This window comes from Pristiophorus japonicus, chromosome 19 (genome assembly GCF_044704955.1).
Source record: "Pristiophorus japonicus isolate sPriJap1 chromosome 19, sPriJap1.hap1, whole genome shotgun sequence".
NCBI lineage: Eukaryota > Metazoa > Chordata > Chondrichthyes > Pristiophoridae > Pristiophorus > Pristiophorus japonicus.
Window position 1 is genome coordinate 57,186,238 of NC_091995.1, and position 23,278 is coordinate 57,209,515.

The following is a 23,278-nucleotide window of genomic DNA, read 5'->3' on the forward strand; positions in this document are numbered from 1 at the left end:
GACTGGGACAATTTTGTCGAGAGGCTTCAGTAAAGCTTCGTTACGAAAGAATGGCTGGGGGATGCAGCGGCCGACAAGCGAAGGGCTCATCTTTTGACCAGCTGCGGACCAAAGACTTACACGCTCATGAAGGACTTACTAGCACCCGAAAAGCTGGCGGACAAAACCTTTGAAGAACTTAGCAAATTGATCGGGGAGCACCTCAAACGGGCAAGTAGCATAGATATGGCCCGACACAGATTCTACACCCACCGATGTCGTGAAGGACAGAGCATACCGGACTTCGTAGTGGACCTCCGGCGTTTGCACAGCCTCTAAGTTCACAAACGCCTGCAGGGGGGAGATGCTAAGGGACTTCTTTATCGAGGGCTTCGGTCATGCGGGAATTTTCCGCAAATTAATTGAGACCAAGGATTTGACCTTGGAAGCGGCGGCGTTGATAGCTCAAACTTTCATGGTGGGGGAGGAAGAGACGAAAATAATATATGCGCGCAATTCTGCCTCTAACGCGGCGATGGCTCAGGGAGTCAACATCATCAATGCGACTCAGAGTCCCGCAGACAGGCAGGGGCAGTCCAACACTCCCCAGGCAGCAATAGACCCCAGAGTAGGACTTCAACAGAGACAATGACAGGCTGAAGGGACATTCACGCCATCACAGTGGACAATGCAGCTCGGGATGGGGCCATTGACACCCACTAATAGGGTACTTAAGAGCAGTCAAATGGACAGTCAGCGCGGAATTCCTGGCCATAGTCCCTTTATTCCCAACAATGGAAACTTTAACTCATGCTGGAGGTGTGGGGGAAAATACTCAGCTAGATCTTGCAGATTTCAACAGTTTGTCTGCAGGAACTGCAATCTCAGTGGCCATTTAGCTCGAATGTGCAGGAAGTCTGCAACCAGACTAATATGAGGCGGATGGACCAGAAGAGGGTTCTTTGAGGCAGAATGACTTTTGGGGCAAGTCGATGGATGCCGAGGTTCAGCGGGTCCATGTGGCGAATATTCACAGTTCATACACCAAAACGCCACCAATGATGATGAGGGTTTTATTAAACGGTGTCCCTGTATGCATGGAGCTGGACACTGGGGCCAGCCAGTCACCCATGGGCGTTCAGCAATTTGAGAAGCTATGGCCACTTAAAGCCAGTAGACCCAAACTAGCACGTATCGAGACACAATTATGGACTTACACTGAAGAAATCATTCCGGTGCTGGGCAGTGCAATGTTGGCTGTCACACACAATGGGTTAGTGAATCGGCTGCCGCTCTGGATTGTCCCGGGCAATGGTCCCGCACTGTTGGAGAGGAGCTGGTTAGTCGAGATGAACTGGAAATGGGGGAATGTTCACGTAATGTCATCTGTGGAGCGAAGTTCGTGCTCACAAGTCCTACAACAATTCGATTCACTATTCCAACCAGGCGTCGGGACTTTCAAAGGCACTAAAGTAGTGATATACATCATCCCGGATGCCAGGCCAGTGCACCACAAAGCCAGAGCGGTGCCGTATGTGATGTGGGAAAAGATCGAAAGCGAATTGGACCGGCTGTTGAGAGAGGGCATCATCTCGTCTATTGAATTCAGTGACTGGGCGAGCCCCATCATTCCTGTCCTAAAAGCGATGGCTCTGTCAGGATCTGTGGCGACTACAAGGCCACCATCAATCGGGTGTCCCGACAAGATCAATACCCGCTCCCAAGAGCGGAGGACCTCTTCGCCACGCTGGCAGGTGGCAAGCTGTTCACCAAGTTGGATCTCACTTCAGCTTATGTGACCCAGGAACTGGCCGACGAATCTAAACTACTGACCACCATCACCACGCACAAGGGCCTGTTCGTTTATAACAGGTGCCTGTTTGGCATTCGATCAACGGCCGCGATTTTTCAATGAAACATGGAAAGCCTGCTCAAATCCATTCCTGGAACGATCGTATTCCAGGATGACATCCTCATCATGGGTCGAGACACCAAGGAACACCTCCACAACCTGGAGGAGGTGCTACGCCGACTGGACCGGGTAGGCCTGTGACTCAAGAAGTCTAAATGTGTGTTCTTGGCTCCTGAGGTTGAGTTTCTGGGCAGGAGGGTTGCTGCAGATGGAATTCGGCCCACCGAATCCAAAACAGAGGCGATTCGATGAGCACCCAGGCCCTGCAACACATCGGAGCTGCGTTCATTCCTGGGACTGTTGAACTATTTCGGGAACTTTCTGCCGAACTTGAGCACGTTGTTGGAGTTGCTACACGTTCTCCTGCGTAAGGGTTGTGATTGGTTTTGTGGGGACTGTCAGGAACGGGCTTTTGATCGGACGTGAAACCTACTTTGTTCAAACAAGTTGTTGACCCTGTACGACCCCTGTAAAAAAAATTGGTTCTGACGTGATGCATCATCCTATGGGGTTGGTGCATCTTGCAGCAGGGCAATGCTGAGGGTCAACTACAACCTGTGGCTTATATCTCCAGATCGCGCTCTCAAGCAGAACGGGGATATGGGATGGTCGAGGAGGAAGCCTTGCATGTGTCTATGGTGTAAAAGAAAAATGCATCAGTACCTCTTTAGTAGGAAGTTTGAATTAGAGACGGACCACAAGCCATTAACATCCCTGCTGTCAGACAGCAAGGCTATCAATGCCAATGCATCAGCTCGCATACAGCGATGGGCTCTCATGCTGGCTGCTTATGACTACTCTATCCGGCACCGGACAGGCACTGAAAATTGCGCTGACGCGCTCAGCAGGCTTCTACTGGCCACCACTGAGGGGGCAGCGGAACAAAGCGCTGAGATGGTCATGGCTGTTGATGCCTTTGACAGCGCAGGCTCCCACATCACAGCCCGCCAGATCAAAATCTGGACAAACAGAGATCCCCTCCTATCTCTGATTACGAAATGTGTCCTGACTGGGGATTGGGTGTCCGCACACGGAGATGCCCTGAGGAGGTCAGACCGTTCCGCAGACGGATGGATGAGCTCTCCATCCAAGCCGACTGCCTACTATGGGGCAGCCGGGTAGTTATGCCCCAGAAGGGCAGGGAGGCATTCATCAGGGAACTCCATAGCGAGCACCCAGGCATTGTCCTGATGAAGGCCATTGCCCAGTCACACGTTTGGTGGCCTGGAATTGATTCGGACTTGGAACACTGTGTTCGCAGGTGCACGACGTGTGCCCAGCTGGGTAATGCCCCCAGGGAGGCCCCGCTCAGCCCGTGGCCCTGGCCCACCAGGCCATGGTCACGCATTCATGTTGACTACGTGGGCCCGTTCATGGGTAAGATGTTCCTTATTGTGGTAGATGCGTACTCAAAATGGATTGAGTGCATCATTCTGAATTCATGCACGTCATCCACAACCGTGGAAAGCCTACGTGCGATCTTTGCAACCCATAGCTTGCTGGACATCATGGTTAGTGATAACGGCCCATATTTCACAAGCTACGAATTCCAAGAGTTTATGTCAGGCAATGGCATCAACCACGTCAGGACTGCGCTGTTCAAGCCGGCTTCCAATGACCAGGTGGAATGTGCGGTCCAAAACATTAAACGAGGGATGCTCAGGATTCAAGGACCCTCCCTACAATGCCGCCTGTCGCATCTCCTGCTGGCCTATAGATCCCGACCGCACTCGCTCACGGGGGTCCCGCCTGCAGAGCTACTAATGAAATGGACACTCAAAACTCGGTTGTCCCTCATTCACCTCGTCCTGACCGACATAGTCGAGGGCAAGCGCAAGTCACAAAATGAGTACCTTGACTGTAATTCGAGAGGGAGATGTAGAGAAATAAATGCTCCTGTATTCATCCTCAATCACGCCATGAGGCCCAAATGGCTTGAGGGCACTGTAATTGATAGAGGGGAATATGGTCATCATGGTAAAACTCAACAATGGTCAGATATGCCGTAAGCATCTGGATCAAGTAAAAAAAAAAGGTTCAGCATCGACACGGAGGAACCTGAAGAAGACCATGAGATGGAGCTCACAACACCACCAGTGAACGAGCAACAAGAGCAATCAGAAGAATGCACAGTCTCTGCGGTCAGCCCGGACAGGCCGGAATCACCACAGGCGACAGACACTCACGTAGGTGTCCAACAACCAGAGCCCCAATTGCGGCGCTCCATGAGGGAGCGTAGACCACATGAAAACTAAACCTATGATCCCAATAAGACTTTGGGGGGGGGGGGCGGGGGAGGTGATGTCATGTATGTAACCACAATGTAACACCACTGTATTACTGTATACACTCAACCTAGATGCACACCTTGACCACAAGGTGTGAACTTGTGGGAGACACTCCTTACCTGATCACACAGGTATAAAAAGGGAGGTCCCACGCAGGGTCATCGTCTTTGGAGTCCTGTGAATAAAGAGTTAAGGTCACAGAATGTGCATTGTGTGGTTTCATACTGTAGAGTAAGGACTTTACAATCCAGTTTTCCCCACGGCCCTGAATTGTTTCCCTGCCGGTATTTACACGATTCCCTTTTGAGAGTTACTATTGAATCTGCTCCCACCACCCTTTCAGGCCGAGAATTCCCGATCCGGGCCCCTCGCTGGAGGAATAATTCCTCCTGCTTCTTTCCCAATCTGTGTCCTCTGCTCCCCGAGCTTCCAGCCTGGCAAACACGGCCTCCAGCTTCCCTCTCAGCCCCTCCATGATTGAACTGCTCTTACAAACTCTCCCTGAAGCTGCTGTCAGTCCGGGCTCTCATTTGTTGTCAATGATCCGGGTCCCGGGACTCGGTGCCTCGCCGCCCGCCCACCCCGCGGCTGTGCTCATCTCCCCATCGGGACTACATTACCCAGCCCGCCTCGCGCCCCATGCCTGCGCACAGTGAGGGGCGGGAGCTGGCAGCAGAGGGGGAGCTGGGCCGCGGTGCCCCCTGGGAGTTGTAGTTCCCTTGATCCCGCGCGCCGACACGGCAGCGGTTGGTGGTTGCCCTGCGCGCGGCGGGCAGTGTGAGTGAGGGAGCGTGGGAGGGGGGCCGGGACCCCAGTGAGGTCGGTGCAGCAGCACTGTCCCTTCAGGTTGACTCTTCATTGTGGGTTGTTTGCTGGCCACATGCTCCATTTGCTCCTTTAGTGGGGACTCCATTATTTCCCCTACCACCCATGTTGAGTTATTCAGGTCGATAATTCCTTGGATTTTTCTCCAGTTGATTATTGGGAAGACCTAAGCCATTGTTTACCATCCCTGCCACAAACTCCATTCCCAGGCCACCGACTCCATCCCTCTCCCCAACTTCTGTCTGAGGCTGAACCACACTGTTCACAACCGAGGTGTCAGATTTGACCCTGAACTGAGCTTTCGACCACATATCCGCAGCATTACTAAAACCGCCTGTTTCCTCTTGCGTAACATCGACCGCCTCCGCTGCTGCCTCAGCTTTTCTGCTGAAACTCTCATCTGGGCCTTTGTTACCTTCGACTTGACTATTACCACACACTCCGGCTTCCCACATTCTACCCTATGTTGGGAAGTATAAGAGTTGGAGCGGCAAACCACGACAACTTCCAGTGCGAGCTGCTCCAAGTGTGCGACGGCTTCGAGGTGGGCCATTGGGTGACGTCGTCAGGACCCAGGTCACTGTTTGGATCGTGAGCAGGACCATCGGCGGGACCCTGGTAAAGCAGAGGAGCGGGAAGGATGTGGCGGAGGTGCGGTGAATGATCGAGGCGAAGAAGCGATGAGGGATCGTGGCTGAGATTCGGGGGGTGATCGTGGCGGAAGTCCGGCGAGTGTTTGCTGCGGAGGTGCGGCAAGAGATAGTGGTGGAGGTGCGGCGAGTGATTGAGGTGTAGGAGTGCTGGGGGACCGTGGCTGAGATTCAGTGGGTGATCGTGGCAGGGGTCCGGCAAATGTTTGTGGCCAAGGTACGGTGGGAGATCATGGCGGAGGTGCGGCGTATGAGGGTATGGGGCCCAGAAGAGCCAAGGGCCATGGGGCAGCACGGGCCAGCCGACACTGCGATATCAGAACATAAGAAATAGGAGCAGGAGTAGGCCATTTGGCCCCTTGAGCTTGCTCCGCCATTCAATAAGATCATGACTGATCTGATCATGGACTCAACTCCACTTCCCTCCCCGCTCCCCATAACCCTTTACTCCCTTAGCACTGAAAAATCTGTCTATCTCCGCCTGAAATAACCCAGCCTCCACAGCACTCCATAGATTTACAACCCTCTGAGAGAAGAAATTTCTCCTCATCTCAGTTTTAAATAGGCGGCCCCTTATTCTGAAACTGTCCCCTAGTTTTAGTTTCCCCTATGAGTGGAAATATCCTCTCTGCATCCACTTTGTCAAGCCCCCTCATTATCTTATAAGTTTCAATAAGATCACCTCTCATTCTTCTGAACAATGTGTATAGGTCCAACCTACTCAACCTATCCTAGTGAACCTTCTCTGAACTGCCTCCAATGCAAGTATATCTTTCCTTAAATACGGAGACCAAAACTGTACGCAGTACTCCAGGTGTGGCCTCACTAATGCCCTGTACAATTATAGCAGGACTTCTCTGCTTTTATACTCTACCCCCCTTGCAATAAAGGCCAACATTCCATTTGCCTTCCTGATTCCTTGCTGTACCTGCATACTCACTTTTTGTGTTTCATGCACAAGGACCCCCAGGTCTCTCTGTACTGCAGCACTTTGCAATTTTTCTCCATTTAAATTATAAGTTGCTTTTCTATTATTTCTGCCAAAATGGATAACCTCACATTTTCCCACATTATACTCCATCTGCCAATTTTTTGCCCACTCACTTAGCCTGTCTATATCCCTTTGCAGATTTTTTGAGACCTCCTCACAATTTGCTTTTCCACTCATCTTTGTATCATCAGCAAACTTGGCTACATTACACTTGGTCCCTTCATCCAAGTCATTAATATAGATTGTAAATAGTTGAGGCCCCAGCACTGATCCCTGCGGCACTCCACTAGTTAATGTTTGCCAACCGGAAAATGACCTATTTATCCTGACTCTTTGTTTTCTGTTAGTTAGCCAATGCTCAATCCATGCTAATATATTACCCCCAACCCCGTGAACTTTTATCTTGTGCAGTAACCTTGTTTGTGTCACATTGTCGAATGCCTTCTTGAAATCCAAATACACCACATCCACTGGTTCCCCCTTATCCACCCTGCTCGTTACATTCTCAAAGAACTCCAGCAAACTTGTCAAACATGATTTTCCTTTCATAAAACCATGCTGACTGCTTGATTGTATTTTGCTTTTCTAAATATCCTGCTACTGCTTCCTTAATAATGGACTCCAGCATTTTCCCAATGACCGATGTTAGTCTAACTGGTCTATTGTTTCCTGCTTTCTGTCTGCCTCCTTTTTTAAATAGAAGCATTACATTTGCGGTTTTCCAATCTGCTGGGACCTCCCCAGAATCCAGGGAATTTTGGTAGATTACAACCATTGCAACCACTATCTCTGCAGCCACTTCTTTTAAGACCCTAGGATGTAAGCCATCAGGTCCAGGGGACTTGTCCACCTTTAGTCACATTATTTTACCGAGTACTACTACTTTAGTGATAATGATTGTGTTAACTTCCTCCCTCCCCATAGCCCCTTGATTATCAATTATTGGGATGTTTTTAGTATCTTCTACCGTGAAGACCGATACAAAATATTTGTTCATGTCTCTGCCATTTCCCTGTTCCCCAGTATTCCTTAGTCTCATGATACCTAACCCATGCGATACCTGACTTGAGAGTGTTTGATGGGACAGTGTAGCGGGAGCTTTACTCTGTATCTAACCCGTGCTATACCTGCTTGGGAACTGTTTGATGGGACAGTTTAAAGGGAACTTTACTCTGTATTTAGCCCGTGCTATACCTGACCTGGGAGTGTTGACTGGACACTGTTCTGAGCTATACACTATCTAACCAGTGCTATACGTGACCTGAAATATTTGATGCGACAGTATAGAGTGAGCTTTACTCATTATCTAACCTGTGCTGTACCACCCCTGCAACTCTATGATGGGACAGTGTAGGGAAATGTTACATTGTATCTAACATGTGCTATACCTGACCTGGGGATGTTTGATGGTACTGTGCAGAGGGACCTTTACTCTATACTTAGCCTGTGTTATACCTGTCTTGGGAGTTTTTGATGGGACAGTGCTGTACTTGCCCTGAGATTGTTTGATGGGACAGTGTAGAGGGAAATTTACTCTCTCCCTCTCTCTCTATATAGATATATAATATATTTATATATATATCGTGCTCTACCTATCCTCAGATTTTTTGATGGGACGTTGTAGAGAGAGATTTATTCAGTATCTGACTCATGCTGTAGCTGCCCTGGGATTGTTTAATGGATAGGTGTAGAGGGAGCTTTACTTTTTATCTAACCCGTGCTGTAGCTGCCCTGGGATTGCTCAAAGCGACTGTGTGGAGTGGTTGTTTACATTATACCTAACCCGTGCGATACCTGACATGAGTGTGTTTGATGGGGCAATGAAATGAAGAATTTAATCTAACCCGTGCTTTACCTGACATAGGTATTGTTTTATGGGACAGTTTAAAGGGAGCTTTATTGTGCATCTAACATGTGGTATAGACCCAGGGACTGTTAGATGGGACAGTGTCGAGGGAACTTTACGTTGCTGTAGCAACCCTGGGACCGTGTGATGAGACCATGTAGAGGGACCTTTGCTCTATATCTAACCCGCACTATACCTGACTTAGCAGAGTTTGATGGGAAAGTGTAGACAGATGTTTACACTGTATCGAACCCATGATTTCCCTGCCCTGTATGTTTTTGATAGGACAATGCAGAAAGAACTTTACTCTGTATCTAACCCGTGCTGTACCTGACCTGGGATTGCTTGATGGGACAATGTAGAGAGAGCTTCACTCTGCATCCAACCTTTGCTATACCTGCACTGGGGGTGTTTGATGGGACACAGTAGAGAGAACTTTACTCAGTAACTAAACCATGTTGTACCTCCCTTGGAGTATTTGATCCAACATTGTAGTGGGAGCTGTGTTGTGCTATACCTGCCCTGGGAGTGTTTAATGGGACAGTGCAGAGGGAGCTTTACTCTGTATCTAACCCACGCTATACTTGACATGCAAGCGTATGTTGCGACAGTGTCGAGCGAGCTTTATTCTGTGCCCAACCTGTGCTACCCCTGACCTGAGAGAGTTGATTGGACAGTATAGAGGGATCTTTACTCTTTATGTAACTCACGCTGTACCTCCCCTGGGACTATTTGAGGGGGTAGTGTAGGGAGATCTTTACGGTGTGTCTAACATGTGCTAAATCTGACCTGCAGGTGTTTGATTGAACAGTGTAGGGGGAGCTTTACGTTGTATCTAACCCATGCTACATCTGACTTGAGAGTGTTGATAGGACAGTAGAGAGGGAGCTTTACTCTTTATCTAACCTGTGCTGTACCTCTCCTGGGACTGTTTGATAGGACAGTATAAAGGGTAATTTACTTTATATCTAACCTGTGCTATACCTCCCCTGGGACTGTTTGATAGGACAGTATAGAGGGTAATTTACTTTATATCTAACCTGTGCTATACCTCACCTGAGCTTGTTTGATGGTGCATTGTAGAGGGATATTTATACTAGACCTATCCCGTGCGATACCTAACATGAGAGGGTTTGATGGTAGAGTGTACAGGACGCTTTCCTTGGGTTTGTTTGATGGGACAATGTAGAGGGAACTTTACACTGTGTCCACCCCGTGCTGTACCTGACCTGGGAGTGTTTGATTGGACAGTGTAGGGGGAACTTTACATTGTATCTAACCCGTGTTGTACCTGACCTGTGAGTGTTTGTTGCAACAGTATAGAGCGAGCTTTATTCTGTGTCTACCCTGTGCTACACATGATCTGGGAATGTTGAAGGGACAGTATAGAGGGAGCTTTACCCTTTATCTCCTTCTTCTTAGACAGTCCCTCGTATCGAGGATGACTTGCTTCCACCAAAAAGGGATGAGTTCGCAGGTGTTTCAATGAAGGGCCTGATATTCCAGGTCCAGAACTACGTGTTGATGGGTGGAAGATGCCTGTGCGAGAAACCCATGCTGGAGTTTCTCTGGAAGTGTTGATGGTACAGTGTAGAGGGTACTTTGTATCTAACTTATGCTATACCTCACCTGAGCTAGTTTGATGGTACATTGTAGAGGGATATTTAGACTATATCTATCTGGTGCTATACCTGACCTAGCAGGTTTGATATGACTGTGCACAGGAAGCTTCACACTGTATCTAACCCATGCTATACCTGTCCTGCGTGTGTCTGATGGTATAGTGTACATGGAGCTTTACTCTGCAAAGCTCCATCTCTCATTTAACAGCTCCCCGCTGGAGTGGAACTAAACTATAGAACTAGTGGGAATCTGTTCAACCTTCGTCGCCTGCAGGCTAGATCCAAGACTGTCCCATCCTCTGTTGTTGAGCTAGGTAGGGAGTGTTTGAAGACCAGGACCTCAAATCTGGCACCAAGCTTATGGTCTAAAGGGCAGTAGTGATACCCGCCCTCCTATATGGCTCAGAGATGTGGACCATATACAGTAGACACCTCAAATCGCTGGAGAAATACCACCAACGATGTCTCCACAAGTTCCTGCAAATCCGCTGGGAGGATAGACGCATCAATGTCAGTGTTCTCGATCAGGCCAACATCCCCAGTATCGAAGCACTAACTACACTTGACCAGCTTTGTTGGGCGGGCACATTGTTCGCATCCAACACAAGACTCCCAAAGTAAGCGCTCTACTCGGAACTCCTACACGGCAGGCGATCTGCTGGTGGGCAGAGGAAACATTTCAAGGACACCCTCAAAGCCTCCTTGATAAAGTGCAACATCCCCACCGACACCTGCGAATCCCTGGCCAAAGACCGCCCTAAGTGGAGGAAGAGCATCCAGGAGGGCGTTGAGCACCTCGAGTCTCTTCGCCGAGAGCATGCAGAAAACAAGTACAGGCAGTGGAAGGAGCGTGCGGCAAATCAGATTACCCATCTACCTTTTCCTTCAACTATTGTCTGTCCCACCTGTGATAGTGATTGTAATTCCCATATTGGACTGTACAGTCACCTGAGAGCTCACTTTTGGAGTGGAAGCAAGTCTTCCTCGATTTCGAGGGACTGCCTATGATTACCCTGTATCTAACCTGTGCTATAACTGACTGGGTTTGTTTGATGGGACAATGTAGAGGGACCTTTACACTGTACCTATCCTGTGTTGTAGATGCACTGGAACTTTTTGATGGGAATGTGTAGAGGGAATTTTACTCCGTATCTAATCTATGCTGTACCTGACTTGGGAGTATTTGATGGGACAATGTTGATGGAAGTTTACTCTGTATCTAACCCATGCTGTACCTCCATTGGAGTATTTGATCTGATAGTATAGTGGGAGCTTTACTCTATATCTAAGCCATGCTGTTCCTGACCTGCGATTGTTTGATGGGAAAGTGTACGGGGAGCTTTACTCTCTATCTAGCCCATCCTATACCTGACTCGAGAGTGTTTGCTTGGACTGTGTAGAGGGTGCTCTACTGTTTACCTAACCCATGCAATACCTGACCTGTGAGTGTTTGATAGGACAGTGTAATGTAAGCGTTAATCTGTGTCCAACCTGTGCTATACCTGAGTATTTGGAACCGTGTGGAGGGAGCTTTACTCTGTATCTAACCCCTGCTATACTTGCCCTGTGGCTGTTTGATGGCACAGTGTTGAGGTAGCTTTACTGTGTATCTAACCCATGCTGGACCCGACTTTGGTGTGTTTGATGGGATAATGTAGAGGGAACATTGCTCTGTATTTAACCCATGCTGTACCTGCCCTGGTACTGTTTGATGGGACAGAGTAGAGAGAAATTTACACTGTATCTAACCCATGCTATACCTGACATGGGAATGTTTGATAGAACAATGTAGAGAAATTTACACTTTATATAACCTGTGCAAGACCTGACCTGTGAGTGTTTTATGTGACAATGCAGTGGGTGCTTTACTCTGTATCTTACCCATGCTATAGCTGGCCTGGGATTATTTGATGGGACAGTGTAGAGTGAACATTGCTGTGTATTTAACCTGAGCTATTCCTGACCTGGGATTGTTAAATGGGACAGTGTAGAAGGAGCGTTACTCTGTACCTAACCCACGCTATGCCTGACCTGGGAGTGTTTGATGGGGACAGTGTAGAGGGAGCTTTACTTTGTATCTAACCCATGCTCTACCTACCCTGGTAATACCTGAACTGGGAGTGGCTTGGGCTGCTTTGTGACATCATTCCTGGCTGCTGTTGTGATTGGCTTAAGGCTAGCTTTTTCCAGCTTAATAGTTGAAATGAATATTTAAAAAATTATTTTCAATCATTTAAACATTAAAAACCGGCACAATAAGGTTAGTTTTTAGCCCCTTTAAAACATTTACATTTATTTTTGAAAAATTACATTTTTGGTTTAAATATTTAATTCAAAGGTATTTAATTAATGTTAAATATACAATGTTTTTTATTTGATGTGTGCATGTATTTTTGGGGTATTCTCATTCATACTGATGGTGTTTCTGTACATACGGAATTCCCCTGAGCAGGAATGGCGATCCCTTTCTTTCATTGGTTGATCCCAGGGGAGCTTGCGAACCACATGTGCCCCTGGGATACGTGGGCCTCTACCCGCGTGTACCCGGAGAGGCCCAGGAACACGAGTCTCCGTGGATCCACAACCATCAAGGAGGTTCTTAGTTTTATTGCCGGTCGGAGACATCCGCCCACGGGAAGCCTCCGACTGCAAATTTAGGCCCATTGTATTTACACAGGAGGAGTGTAATTATAGGAACATAGGGGCAAGAGTAGACCACGTAGCCCCTCGAGCCTGTTGCACCATTCAGTGAGATCATGGCTAATCTGTGACCTAACTCCATGTACCCACCTTTGTCCCATATCCCTTAATAATGTTAGTTAACAAAAATCTATCAATCTCAGATTTAAAATTAATGATTGACCTTGCATTAATTGCCATTTGCAGAAGAGAGTTACAAACTTCTACCACCCTTTGCGTGTAGAAGTGTTTGCTAACTTCGCTCCTTAATGGCCGGGCTCTAACTTTTAGACTGTGTCCCCAGAACACGATGGATATCCCGATCCTGGAGCAATACTTGACCTTCTTGTAGGCGTGGACAATCCACAAACAAAGTGGGCCGGTGTGAAGAGTACAGGTCAGTTCTGTTACGCCCTGTAACATGCGCAAGTAAGAGGACTGCCCAGGTTGTGACTGGGATGCAAAGCTTAAGGAGGGAACCTCTTGTTCAACTGATGTCAGGATAAGGATAGCATAAGCAACGGGTCAACGGGGTTACATGTACCCCATGAGATAAGGCAGTAGATATCACAGTAGAGGAGCATGACATTTCTGAATGGAATGGGTATGTGGAGTCCGGAGAGTGCAGGCAGGATGTTTGAGTCAGTGCCTTCTTTTAACAGCAAGAAGGCATCTTGGCTGGCTGCAGTCTACCACCTTTTTCCTTTTTCAGAGGGAACTATAATAGTTTTTTCATATCTGCAAATTTAGCTATGACCTGTTGGGGTGAATTCGAGAAGCACTGAAAATTGGCCCAAGTGTTTAGGTCACAGGGTGGAGGTAACTTTAGTATAAGGGAGTGGGCATTTCCTGTGTGAGGAAACATTGTGATCAGGAATAGGTGCTGAATGGGTTTAAAAACTACGCCATTGACAGGCTGAGTTTTAGCCCAGCTTGTGACCGTGCTATGATGGGATGTTCCCCAGAGTCCTGTGGTACAAGCAAGTTGGCAACATGCAACAGAACATGAAGCTCGAACTGTTTGGGCTTTAAAGTAGATTCCATAACTGAGTGAAACTAATTAGTTAAGTTGTTAGTATACACTTGACTTGTGTCCTGAAACGTGAAACTAATGAATAATTACATAAGGCATAAGAAATAGGAACAGGAGTAGGCCTTACGGTCACTCGATGGCTGATCTGATCATGGACTCAGCTCCACTTCCCCGCCCACTCCCCATAATCCCTTATCCCCTTATTGTTCAAGAAACTGTCTATTTCTGTCTTAAATTTATTCAATGTCCCAGCTTCCATAGCTCTCTGAGGCAGCAAATTCCACAGATTTCCAACCCTCAGAGAGAAGAAATTTCTCCTCATCTCTATGTTAAATGGGCGGCCCCTTATTCTAAGATCATGCCCTCTAGTTCTAGACTCCCCCATCAGTGGAAGCATCCTCTCTGCATCCACCTTGTCAAGCCCCCTCATAATCTTATACATTTCGATAAGATCACCTCTCATTCTTCTGAATTCCAATGAGTAGAGGCCCAACCTACTTCACCTTTCCTCATAAGTCAACCCCCTTATCCCCGGAATCAACCTAGTGAACGTTCTCTGAACTGCCTCCAAAGCAAGTATATCCTTTCATAAATATGGAAACCAAAACTGCACGCAGTATTCCAGGTGTGACCTTGTATAGCTGTAGCAAGACTTCCCTGCTTTTATACTCCATCCTCTTTGCAATATAGGCCAAGATACCATTGGCCTTCCTGATCACTTGCTGTACCTGCATACTATCCTTTTGTGTTTCACAAGTACCGCCAGGTCCAGCTGAACTGCAGCACTTTGCAATCTTTCTCCATTTAAGTAATAAATTGCTCTGTGATTTTTTTTCTGCCAAAGTGCATGAGCTCACTCTTTCCAATGTTAAACTCCATCTGCCAAATTTTTGCCCACTCACTTAGCCTGTCTATGTCCTTTTCCAGATTTTTCGTGCCCTCCTCACACATTGCTTTTCCTCCCATCTTTGTATCATCAGCAAACTTGGCTACGTTACACTCAGTCCCTTCTTCCAAGTCGTTAATATAGATTGTAAATACTAATCCCTGCGACACCTCACTAGTTACTGGTTGCCAACCAGAGAATGAACCATTTATCCCGACTCTCTGTTCTCTGTTAGTTAGCCAATCCTCTATCCATGCCAATATGTTACCCCCAACCCCGTGAACTTTTATCTTGTGCAGTAACCTTTTATGTGATACCTTGTCGAATGCCTTCTGGAAGTCCAAATACACCACATCCACTGGTTCCCCCTTATCCACCCTGTTCGTCACATCCTCAAAGAACTCCAGCAAATTTGTCAAACACGACTTTCTCTTCATAAATCCATGCTGACTCTGCCTGATCAAATTTTGCTTATCCAAATGTCCTGCTACTGCTTCTTTAACAATGGACTCCAACATTTTCCCAACCACAGATATTAGGCTAACTGGTCTATAGTTTCCTGCTTTTTGTCTGCCTCCTTTTTTTTAAATAGGAGCGTTACATTGGCAGTTTTCCAATCTGCTGGGACCTCCCCTGAATCCAGGGAATTTTGGTAAATTTCAACCAAAGCATCCATAATCCCTGCTGCTACTTCTCTTAAGACCCTAGGAAGCAAGCCATCAAGTCCAGGGGATTTATCTGCCTTTAGTCCCATTATCTTACTGAGTACCACCTCCTTAGTGATTGTGATTGTATTAAGTTCCTACCCCCATAGCCCCTTGACTATCCACTGTTGGAATATTGTTAGTGTCCTCTACCGTAAAGACTGATACAAAATATTTGTTCAGAGTTTCTGCCAAATCCATGTTCCCCATTACTAATTCCCCGGTCTCGTCCTCTAAGGGACCAACATTTACTTTAGCCACTCTTTTCCTTTTTATATACTGATAGAAACTCTTGCTATCTGTTTTTATATTTTGTGCTAGTTTACTTTCTTAATCTATCTTCCCTTTCTTACTCATTTTTTTAGTCATTCTTTGCTGGCTTTTAAAAGCTTCCCAGTCTTCTGTCCTCCCACTAGTTTTGGCCAGTTTGTATGCCCTTGTTTTTAATTGGATACCGTTCTTTGTTTCTTTACTTAGTCACGGATGGCTATCTTTTCTCTCACACCCTTTCCTACTCACTGGAATATATTTTTCTTGAAAATTGTGAAATATTTCCTTAAATGTACACCACTGTTCATCAACCGTCCTACACTTTAATCTATTTTCCCAGTCCATTTTACCCAACTCTGCCCTCATACTGTTATGTATGCAATAAAGGTACAAACTAAATACTGTTTAACTGAACAAGGTACAATATTTCTGCTTTATTACGGCCCAAAGTGCCTGACTCACAAAATGGCTGACCTTTTATACCCGAACAGTACCATGTGCATGCTGCTCAGTGGCCTCCAACAATGACACCATCTGGTGGCTACAAACAGCACGTACATACATGACAATACCCTCCTCTGAGATCTTGTCACAGGTTGAGACAGTCCAGTGCTTTATGCTCCTGGGTTGACTGTCTCAGTTCCATTCTGGCCTTGGGTGAATGTGCGGAGTCTGTTGTGGCTGGTGGCTGGATTGCTGACTTGTTGGGGGTGACAGTGGCCATGTCAGGAATTGCAAGTGCATTTTTATTGAACAAGTCCGTGATGGAAATTCCGGGTTCACTGATGGCCCTCGAGTTCACTGAAGGCTGCTGATAGGTTGCTTGGTCGTCGAAGGTTTCTTCGTCTGATTGCTCTGGCTCGTCTGTGTGCCTCAGCTTTGTTTCATCCATGTGTTTCTTGCAAGTTTTCCCATTCTTGAGCTTAATAACAAATACTCTGTTGTCCTTCTTGGCTATGACCGTACTAGCGATCCATTTGGGACCCTGACCATATTTCAACACATATACAGGATCATTAACAGAAATCTCGCTTGACACAGTTGTGCGTTCATGGTATCCTTGTTGACTCTGTCTTCTGTATTCACAATGATTACTTAAATCCGGGTGTACATAAGAACATAAGAACAAAGGAATTAGGAACAGGAGTAGGCCATCTAGCCCCTCGAGCCTGCTCCGCCATTCAACAAGATCATGGCTGATCTGGCCGTGGACTCAGTTCCACTTACCCGCCCGCTCCCCGTAACCCTTAATTCACTTATTGGTTAAAAATCTATCTATCTGTGATTTGAATACATTCAATGAGCTAGCCTCAACTGCTTCCTTGGGCAGAGAATTCCACAGATTCACAACCCTCTGGGAGAAGAAATTCCTTCTCAACTCGGTTTTAAATTGGCTCCCCCGTATTTTGAGGCTGTGCCCCCTAGTTCTTGTCTCCACGACCAGTGGAAACAACCTCTCTGCCTCTATCTTGTCTATCCCTTTCATTATTTTAAATGTTTCTATAAAATCACCCCTCATCCTTCTGAACTCCAACAAGGAAAGACCCAGTCTACTCAATCTATCATCATAAGGTAAACCCCTCATCTCCAGAATCAGCCTAGTGAATCGTCTCTCCAAAGCTAGTGTATCCTTCCTTAAGTAAGGTGACCAAAGCTGCACGCAGTACTCCAGGTGCGGCCTCACCAATACCCTATACAGTTGCAGCAGGACTTCGCTGCTTTTGTATTCCATCCTTCTCGCAATGAAGACCAACATTCCATTCGCCTTCCTGATTACCTGCTCCACCTGCAAACTTACTTTTTGGGATTCATGCACAAGGACCTCCAGGTCCCTCTGCACCGCAGCATGTTGTAATTTCTCCCCATTCAAATAATAATCCCTTTTACTGTTTTTTTTTCCAAGGTGGATGACCTCACATTTTCCGACATTGTATTCCATTGCCAAACCTTAGCCCATTCGCTTAACCTACCTAAATCTCTTTGCAGCCTCTCTGTGTCCTCTACACAACCCGCTTTCCCACTAATCTTTGTGTCATCTATAAATTTTGTTACACTACACTCTGTCCCCTCTTCCAGGTCATCTGTGTATATTGTAAACAGTACCGATCCCTGTGGCACACCACTAACCACCGATTTCCAACCTGAAAAGGACATTTATCCCGACTCTCTGCTTTCTGTTAGCCAGCCAATTCTCTATCCATGCTAATACATTTCCTCTGACTCCGCATACCTTTATCTTCTGCAATAACCTTTTGTGTGGCACCTTATCGAATGCCTTTTGGAAATCTAAATACACCACATCCATCGGTACACCTCTATCCACCATGCTCGTTATATCCTCAAAGAATTCCAGTAAATTAGTTAAACATGATTTCCCCTTCATGAATCCATGTTGCGTCTGCTTGATTGCACTATTCCTATCTAGATGTTCCGCTATTTCTTCCTTTATGATAGCTTCAAGCATTTTCCCCACTACAGATGCAAAACTAACCGGCCTATAGTTACCTGCCTTTTGTCTGCCCCCTTTTTTAAACAGAGGCGTTACATTAGCTGCTTTCCAATCCGCTGGTACCTCCCCAGAGTCCAGAGAATTTTGGTAGATTATAACGAATGCATCTGCTATAACTTCTGCCATCTCTTTTAATATCCTGGGATGCATTTCATCAGGACCAGGGGACTTGTCTACCTTGAGTCCCATTAGCCTGTCCAGCACTACCCCCCTAGTGATAGTGATTATCTCAATGTCCTCCCTTCCCACATTCCTGTGACCAGCAATTTTTGGCATGGTTTTTGTGTCTTCCACTGTGAAGACCGAAGCAAAATAATTGTTTAAGGTCTCAGCCAATTCCACATTTCCCATTATTAAATCCTCCTTTTCATCTTCTAAGCGACCAACATTTACTTTAGTCACTCTTTTCCGTTTTATATATCGGTAAAAGCTTTTACTGTATGTTTTTATGTTTTGTACAAGTTTACTTTCGTAATCTATCTTTCCTTTCTTTATTGCTTTCTTAGTCATTCTTTGCTGTTGTTTAAAATTTTTCCAATCTTCTAGTTTCCCACTAACCTTGGCCACCTTATACGCATTGGTTTTTAATTTGATACTCTCCTTTATTTCTTTGGTTATCCACAGCTGGTTATCCCTTCTCTTACCGCCCTTCTTTTTCACTGGAATATATTTTTGTTGAGCACTATGAAAGAGCTCCTTAAAAGTCCTCCACTGTTCCTCAATTGTGCCACCGTTTAGTCTGTGTTTCCAATCTACTTTAGCCAACTCTGCCCTCATCCCACTGTAGTCCCCTTTGTTTAAGCATAGTACGCTCGTTTGAGACACTACTTCCTCACCCTCAATCTGTATTACAAATTCAACCATACTGTGATCACTCATTCCGAGAGGATCTTTTATAGGAGATCGTTTATTATTCCTGTCTCATTACACAGGACCAGATCTAAGATAGCTTGCTCCCTTGTAGATTCTGTAACATACTGTTCTAAGAAACAATCCCGTATGCATTCTATGAATTCCTCCTCAAAGCTACCCAGTGCGATTTGATTTGACCAATCGATATGTCGGTTAAAATCCCCCATGATTACTGCCATTCCTTTTTCACATGCCTCCATTATTCCCTTGATTATTGCCCGCCCCACCGTGAAGTTATTATTTGGGGGCCTATAAACTACGCCCACCAGTGACTTTTTCCCCTTACTATCTCTAATCTCCACCCACAGTGATTCAACATTTTCTTCATTAGAGCCAATATCGTCTCTCACAACTGCCCTGATATCATCCTTTATTAACAGAGCTCCTTTCCCTTCTTGTCTATCTTTCCAAATTGTCAGACACCCCTGTATGTTTAATTCCCAGTCTTGGCCACCACGTTTCTGTAATGGCCACACATCATACCCATTTGTAATGATTTGTGCCGTCAACTCATTTACCTTATTCCGAATGCTGCGTGCGTTTAGGTAGAGTGTTTTAATATTGTTTTTAAACCATGATATTTAGTTTTGACCCCTCCTGCAGCCCCTTTATATTCATACATATTGTCCCTTCCTCTCACCTTGTGGTTTACACTTACCCCAGTGCTACTCTGCTCTGTTGCCTCCCACCTTTTGCATTCTTTCTTGGGGTCCTGTTTATCTGAGCTCTCACCCACTCTAACTAGCTCAGAGCTCTCTCCTGGGTTCCGAATACTCCTTGCATTGAGGCACCGAGCCTTCATGCTTGCCTTTTTATTACACTTTGACTCTTTAGAATTTTGCTATACAGTGGCCCTTTTTGTTTTTTGTTTTGGGTTTCTCTGCCCTCCACTTTTACTCATCTCCTTTCTGTCTTTTGCTTCTTTCTCCATTTTGTTTCCCTCTGTCTCCCCGCATTGGTTCCCATCCCCCTGCCATATTAGTTTAACTCCTCCCCAACAGCACTAGCAAACAGTCCCCCTAAGACATTGGTTCCGGTCCTGCCCAGGTACAGACCATCCGGTTTGTACTGGTCCCACCTCCCCCAGAACCGGTTTCAATGCCCCAGGAATTTGAATCCCTCCCTGCTGCACCACTGCTCAAGCCACGTATTCCTCTGAGCTATCCTGCGATTCCTACTCTGACTAGCACATGGCACTGGTAGCAATCCCGAGATTACTACTTTTGAGGTCCTACGTTTTAATTTTGCTCCTAGCTCCTTAAATTCGTCTCGTAGGACCACATCCCTTTTTTTACCTATATCGTTGGTACCAATGTGCACCACAACAGCTGGCTGTTCACCCTCCCTTTTCAGAATGTCCTGCACCCGCTCTGAGACATCCTTGACCCTTGCACCAGGGAAGCAACATACCATCCTGGAGTCTCGGTTGCGGCCGCAGAAACGCATATCTATTCCCCTTACAATTGAATCCCCTATCACTATCGTTCTCCCACTCTTTTTCCTGCCCTCCTGTGTAGCAGAGCCAGCCACGGTACCATGAACTTGGCTGCTGCTGCCCTCCCCTGATGAGTCATCCCTCTCAACAGTACTCAAAGTGGTGTATCTGTTTTGCAGGGAGATGACCGCAGGGGATCCCTGCACTACCTTCTTTGCACTGCTCTTCCTGCTGGTCTTCCATTCCCTAACTGGCTGTGGATCCTTCACCTTTGGTAAGACCAACTCGCTACACGTGCTACTCAAGTCATTCTCAGCATCATGGATGCTCCAGAGTAAATCCACCCTCAGCTCCAATTCTGCAACGCGGACCGTCAGGAGTTGGAGGCGGATACACTTCCCGCACACGTAGTCGTCAGGGACACTGGAAGTGTCCCTGAGTTCCCACATGGTACAGGAGGAGCATATCACGTGACCGAGCTCTCCTGCCATGACTTAACCCTTAGATACACTTAAATTGGCAACAACAATGCTAAAGTTTACTCACTGTTATAGAAGAGAAAAAAGGAAAACTACTCACCAATCACCAGCCAATCACTTACCCCCTTGGTTGTGACGTCACCTTTCTATTTCTTTCTACTTCTTTTTTGCCTTCTCCCTGTAGCTGCACAAGCCCCGCCTCCTCAGTACTGCCCGAACTCCTGAACTCGCGGCCTTTTTATAGGCCTCCGACCCCGGACTGTCGCCTCCTCAGTACTGCCCGAACTCCTGAACTCGCGGCCTTTTTATAGGCCTCCGACCCCGGACTGTCACCTCCTCCTCGACACTGCCCGACTCCTGACCTCGCGGCCTTTTTATAGGCCTCCGACCCCGGACTGTCGCCTCCTCCTCGACGCTGCCCGAACTCCTGACCTCGCGGCCTTTTTATAGGCGTTCGACCCCGGAATGTCGCCGCCTCCTCGACGCTGCCTGAACTCCTGAACTCGCGGCCTTTTTATAGGCCTCCGACCCCGGACTGTCGCCTCCTCCTCGACAAGAGATAACTTGGTCTTAAGACCTCTTTTCATCATGAGTTCAGCAGGCGAGACCCCTGTGAGTGTGTGGGGTCTTGTCCTGTAACTCAGCTGTATGCAAGACAAGCGGATCTGCAGTGACCCTTGAGTTTGGATGGCCATGACCACTGAGCTGCATGCAGTGTTGCACTGACGCACGCATGCTTCCAGCTCAGAATCAATTCCTGGCCACCATACGTGGGACCTGGCGATGCCCTTCATCATCACTATACCAGGATGTGTGCTGTCTAACTCATGCACAAACTTCTCTCTCCTTTTCTTAGGCATTACAACGCGATTGCCTCACAATATGCAATCTGCTTGAATAGACAGTTCGTCCTTGCGACGAATGTAAGATTTGGCCTCCTCGCACATTTGCTTAGGTATGGCAGACCAATCCCCTTTGAGGTTGCAACCCTTTACCACCGATAATATCGGGTCCTGGCTGGTCCAGGTCTTACCTTGTTGAGCCGTGACAGGAGTACCTTCACTCTCAAAAACATCCATGATTAACATTAAATCTGTCGGTTGTGGCGTTTCCACCTCCGGTGTGGGCAACGGCAACCGGCTCAAAGCATCGTCACAATTCTCTGTGCCAGGTCTGTGATGAATGACAGCGCCCACCTTTGGATGCAGGATGAAGCGTTGGTATTGATACCTTTGCCCTCGGAAAACAACAAAATGAGCGGCTTGTGATCGGTCTCTAATTCAAACCTCGGACCGAACAGGTATTGATGCATCTTTTTAACACTGTACACACACGCTAAAGCTTTTTCTACCATTCTGTAGGCTCTTTCTGCTTTAGACAAACTTTTGGATTCATACGCGACAGGTTGAAGTTTCCCCGACTTATTGGCTTGTTGTAACACGCAACCAATTCCATATGACAATGCGTCACAGGCCAAAACTAAATGTTTACATGGGTCATAATGTACCAACAGCTTGTTCGAGCAAAGCAGATTGGTTGCTTTCTCGAAAGCTCTGTCTTGCAATGTGCCCCACACCCAGTTGTTGCCTTTTCTCCATAGCATGTGTAGTGGTTCTAGTAAAGTGCTCAATTTAGGTAGGAAGTTACCAAAGTAGTTGAGTAGACCCAGGAACGAATGCAGCTCTGTCATGTTTTGCGGCTTGGGTGCATTCTTGATGACTTTGGTTTTCATGTCAGTAGATCTGATGCCATCAGCGGCGATTTTCCTCCCGAGGAATTCGACCTCCGGTGCCATGAAGATGCACTTCGAGCGTTTCAGTCCGAGTCCCACTCAGTGCAAATGCAGTAGAACCTATTCCAGGTTGTTCAGATGTTCCCTGGAGTCACGACCGGTCATCAGGATGTCATCTTGGAACACGACGGTTCTGGGAATGGACTTTAGTAGACTTTCCATATTCCTCTGGAATATTGCTGTAGCCGAGTGAATTCCATTCAGGCACCTGTGGTAAATAAACAGTCCTTTGTGCGTGTTAATACACATAAGTCGCTTCGACGTCTCAACCAACTCCTGCGTCATATAGGCCGACGTCAAGTCCAGTTTTGTGAACGACTTCCCTCCGGCTAGCGTCGCAAACAAGTCATCAGCCTTCAGTAACATGTACTGATCTTATTTCGAAACCCTGTTGATTGTAGCCTTGTAGTCTCCACAGATTCTGACACTGCCATCACTTTTCAGCATGGGAATGATGGGGCTAGGC

General features: G+C 46.9%; 1 protein-coding gene and 1 pseudogene across 1 annotated transcript in view; one reads left to right on the plus strand and one right to left on the minus strand.

Annotated features, from left to right (window-relative positions):
• Positions 1–5,174, plus strand: part of LOC139230227 (class I histocompatibility antigen, F10 alpha chain-like) — a 40,689-nt pseudogene extending 35,515 nt beyond the window's left edge.
• A 92-nt stretch (positions 5,175–5,266) lies between these two features.
• The window catches only part of LOC139230228 (probable G-protein coupled receptor 139), an 82,867-nt gene continuing 64,855 nt past the window's right edge, over positions 5,267–23,278 (minus strand). The window contains exons 3-5 of the mRNA XM_070862062.1: positions 16,488–16,670; positions 12,212–12,303; positions 5,267–5,465 (exon numbers count right to left, since the gene is read on the minus strand). Of these exons, the coding sequence (XP_070718163.1) occupies positions 5,267–5,465; positions 12,212–12,303; positions 16,488–16,670 (474 nt within the window). The remainder of the gene's footprint in view (positions 5,466–12,211; positions 12,304–16,487; positions 16,671–23,278) is intronic.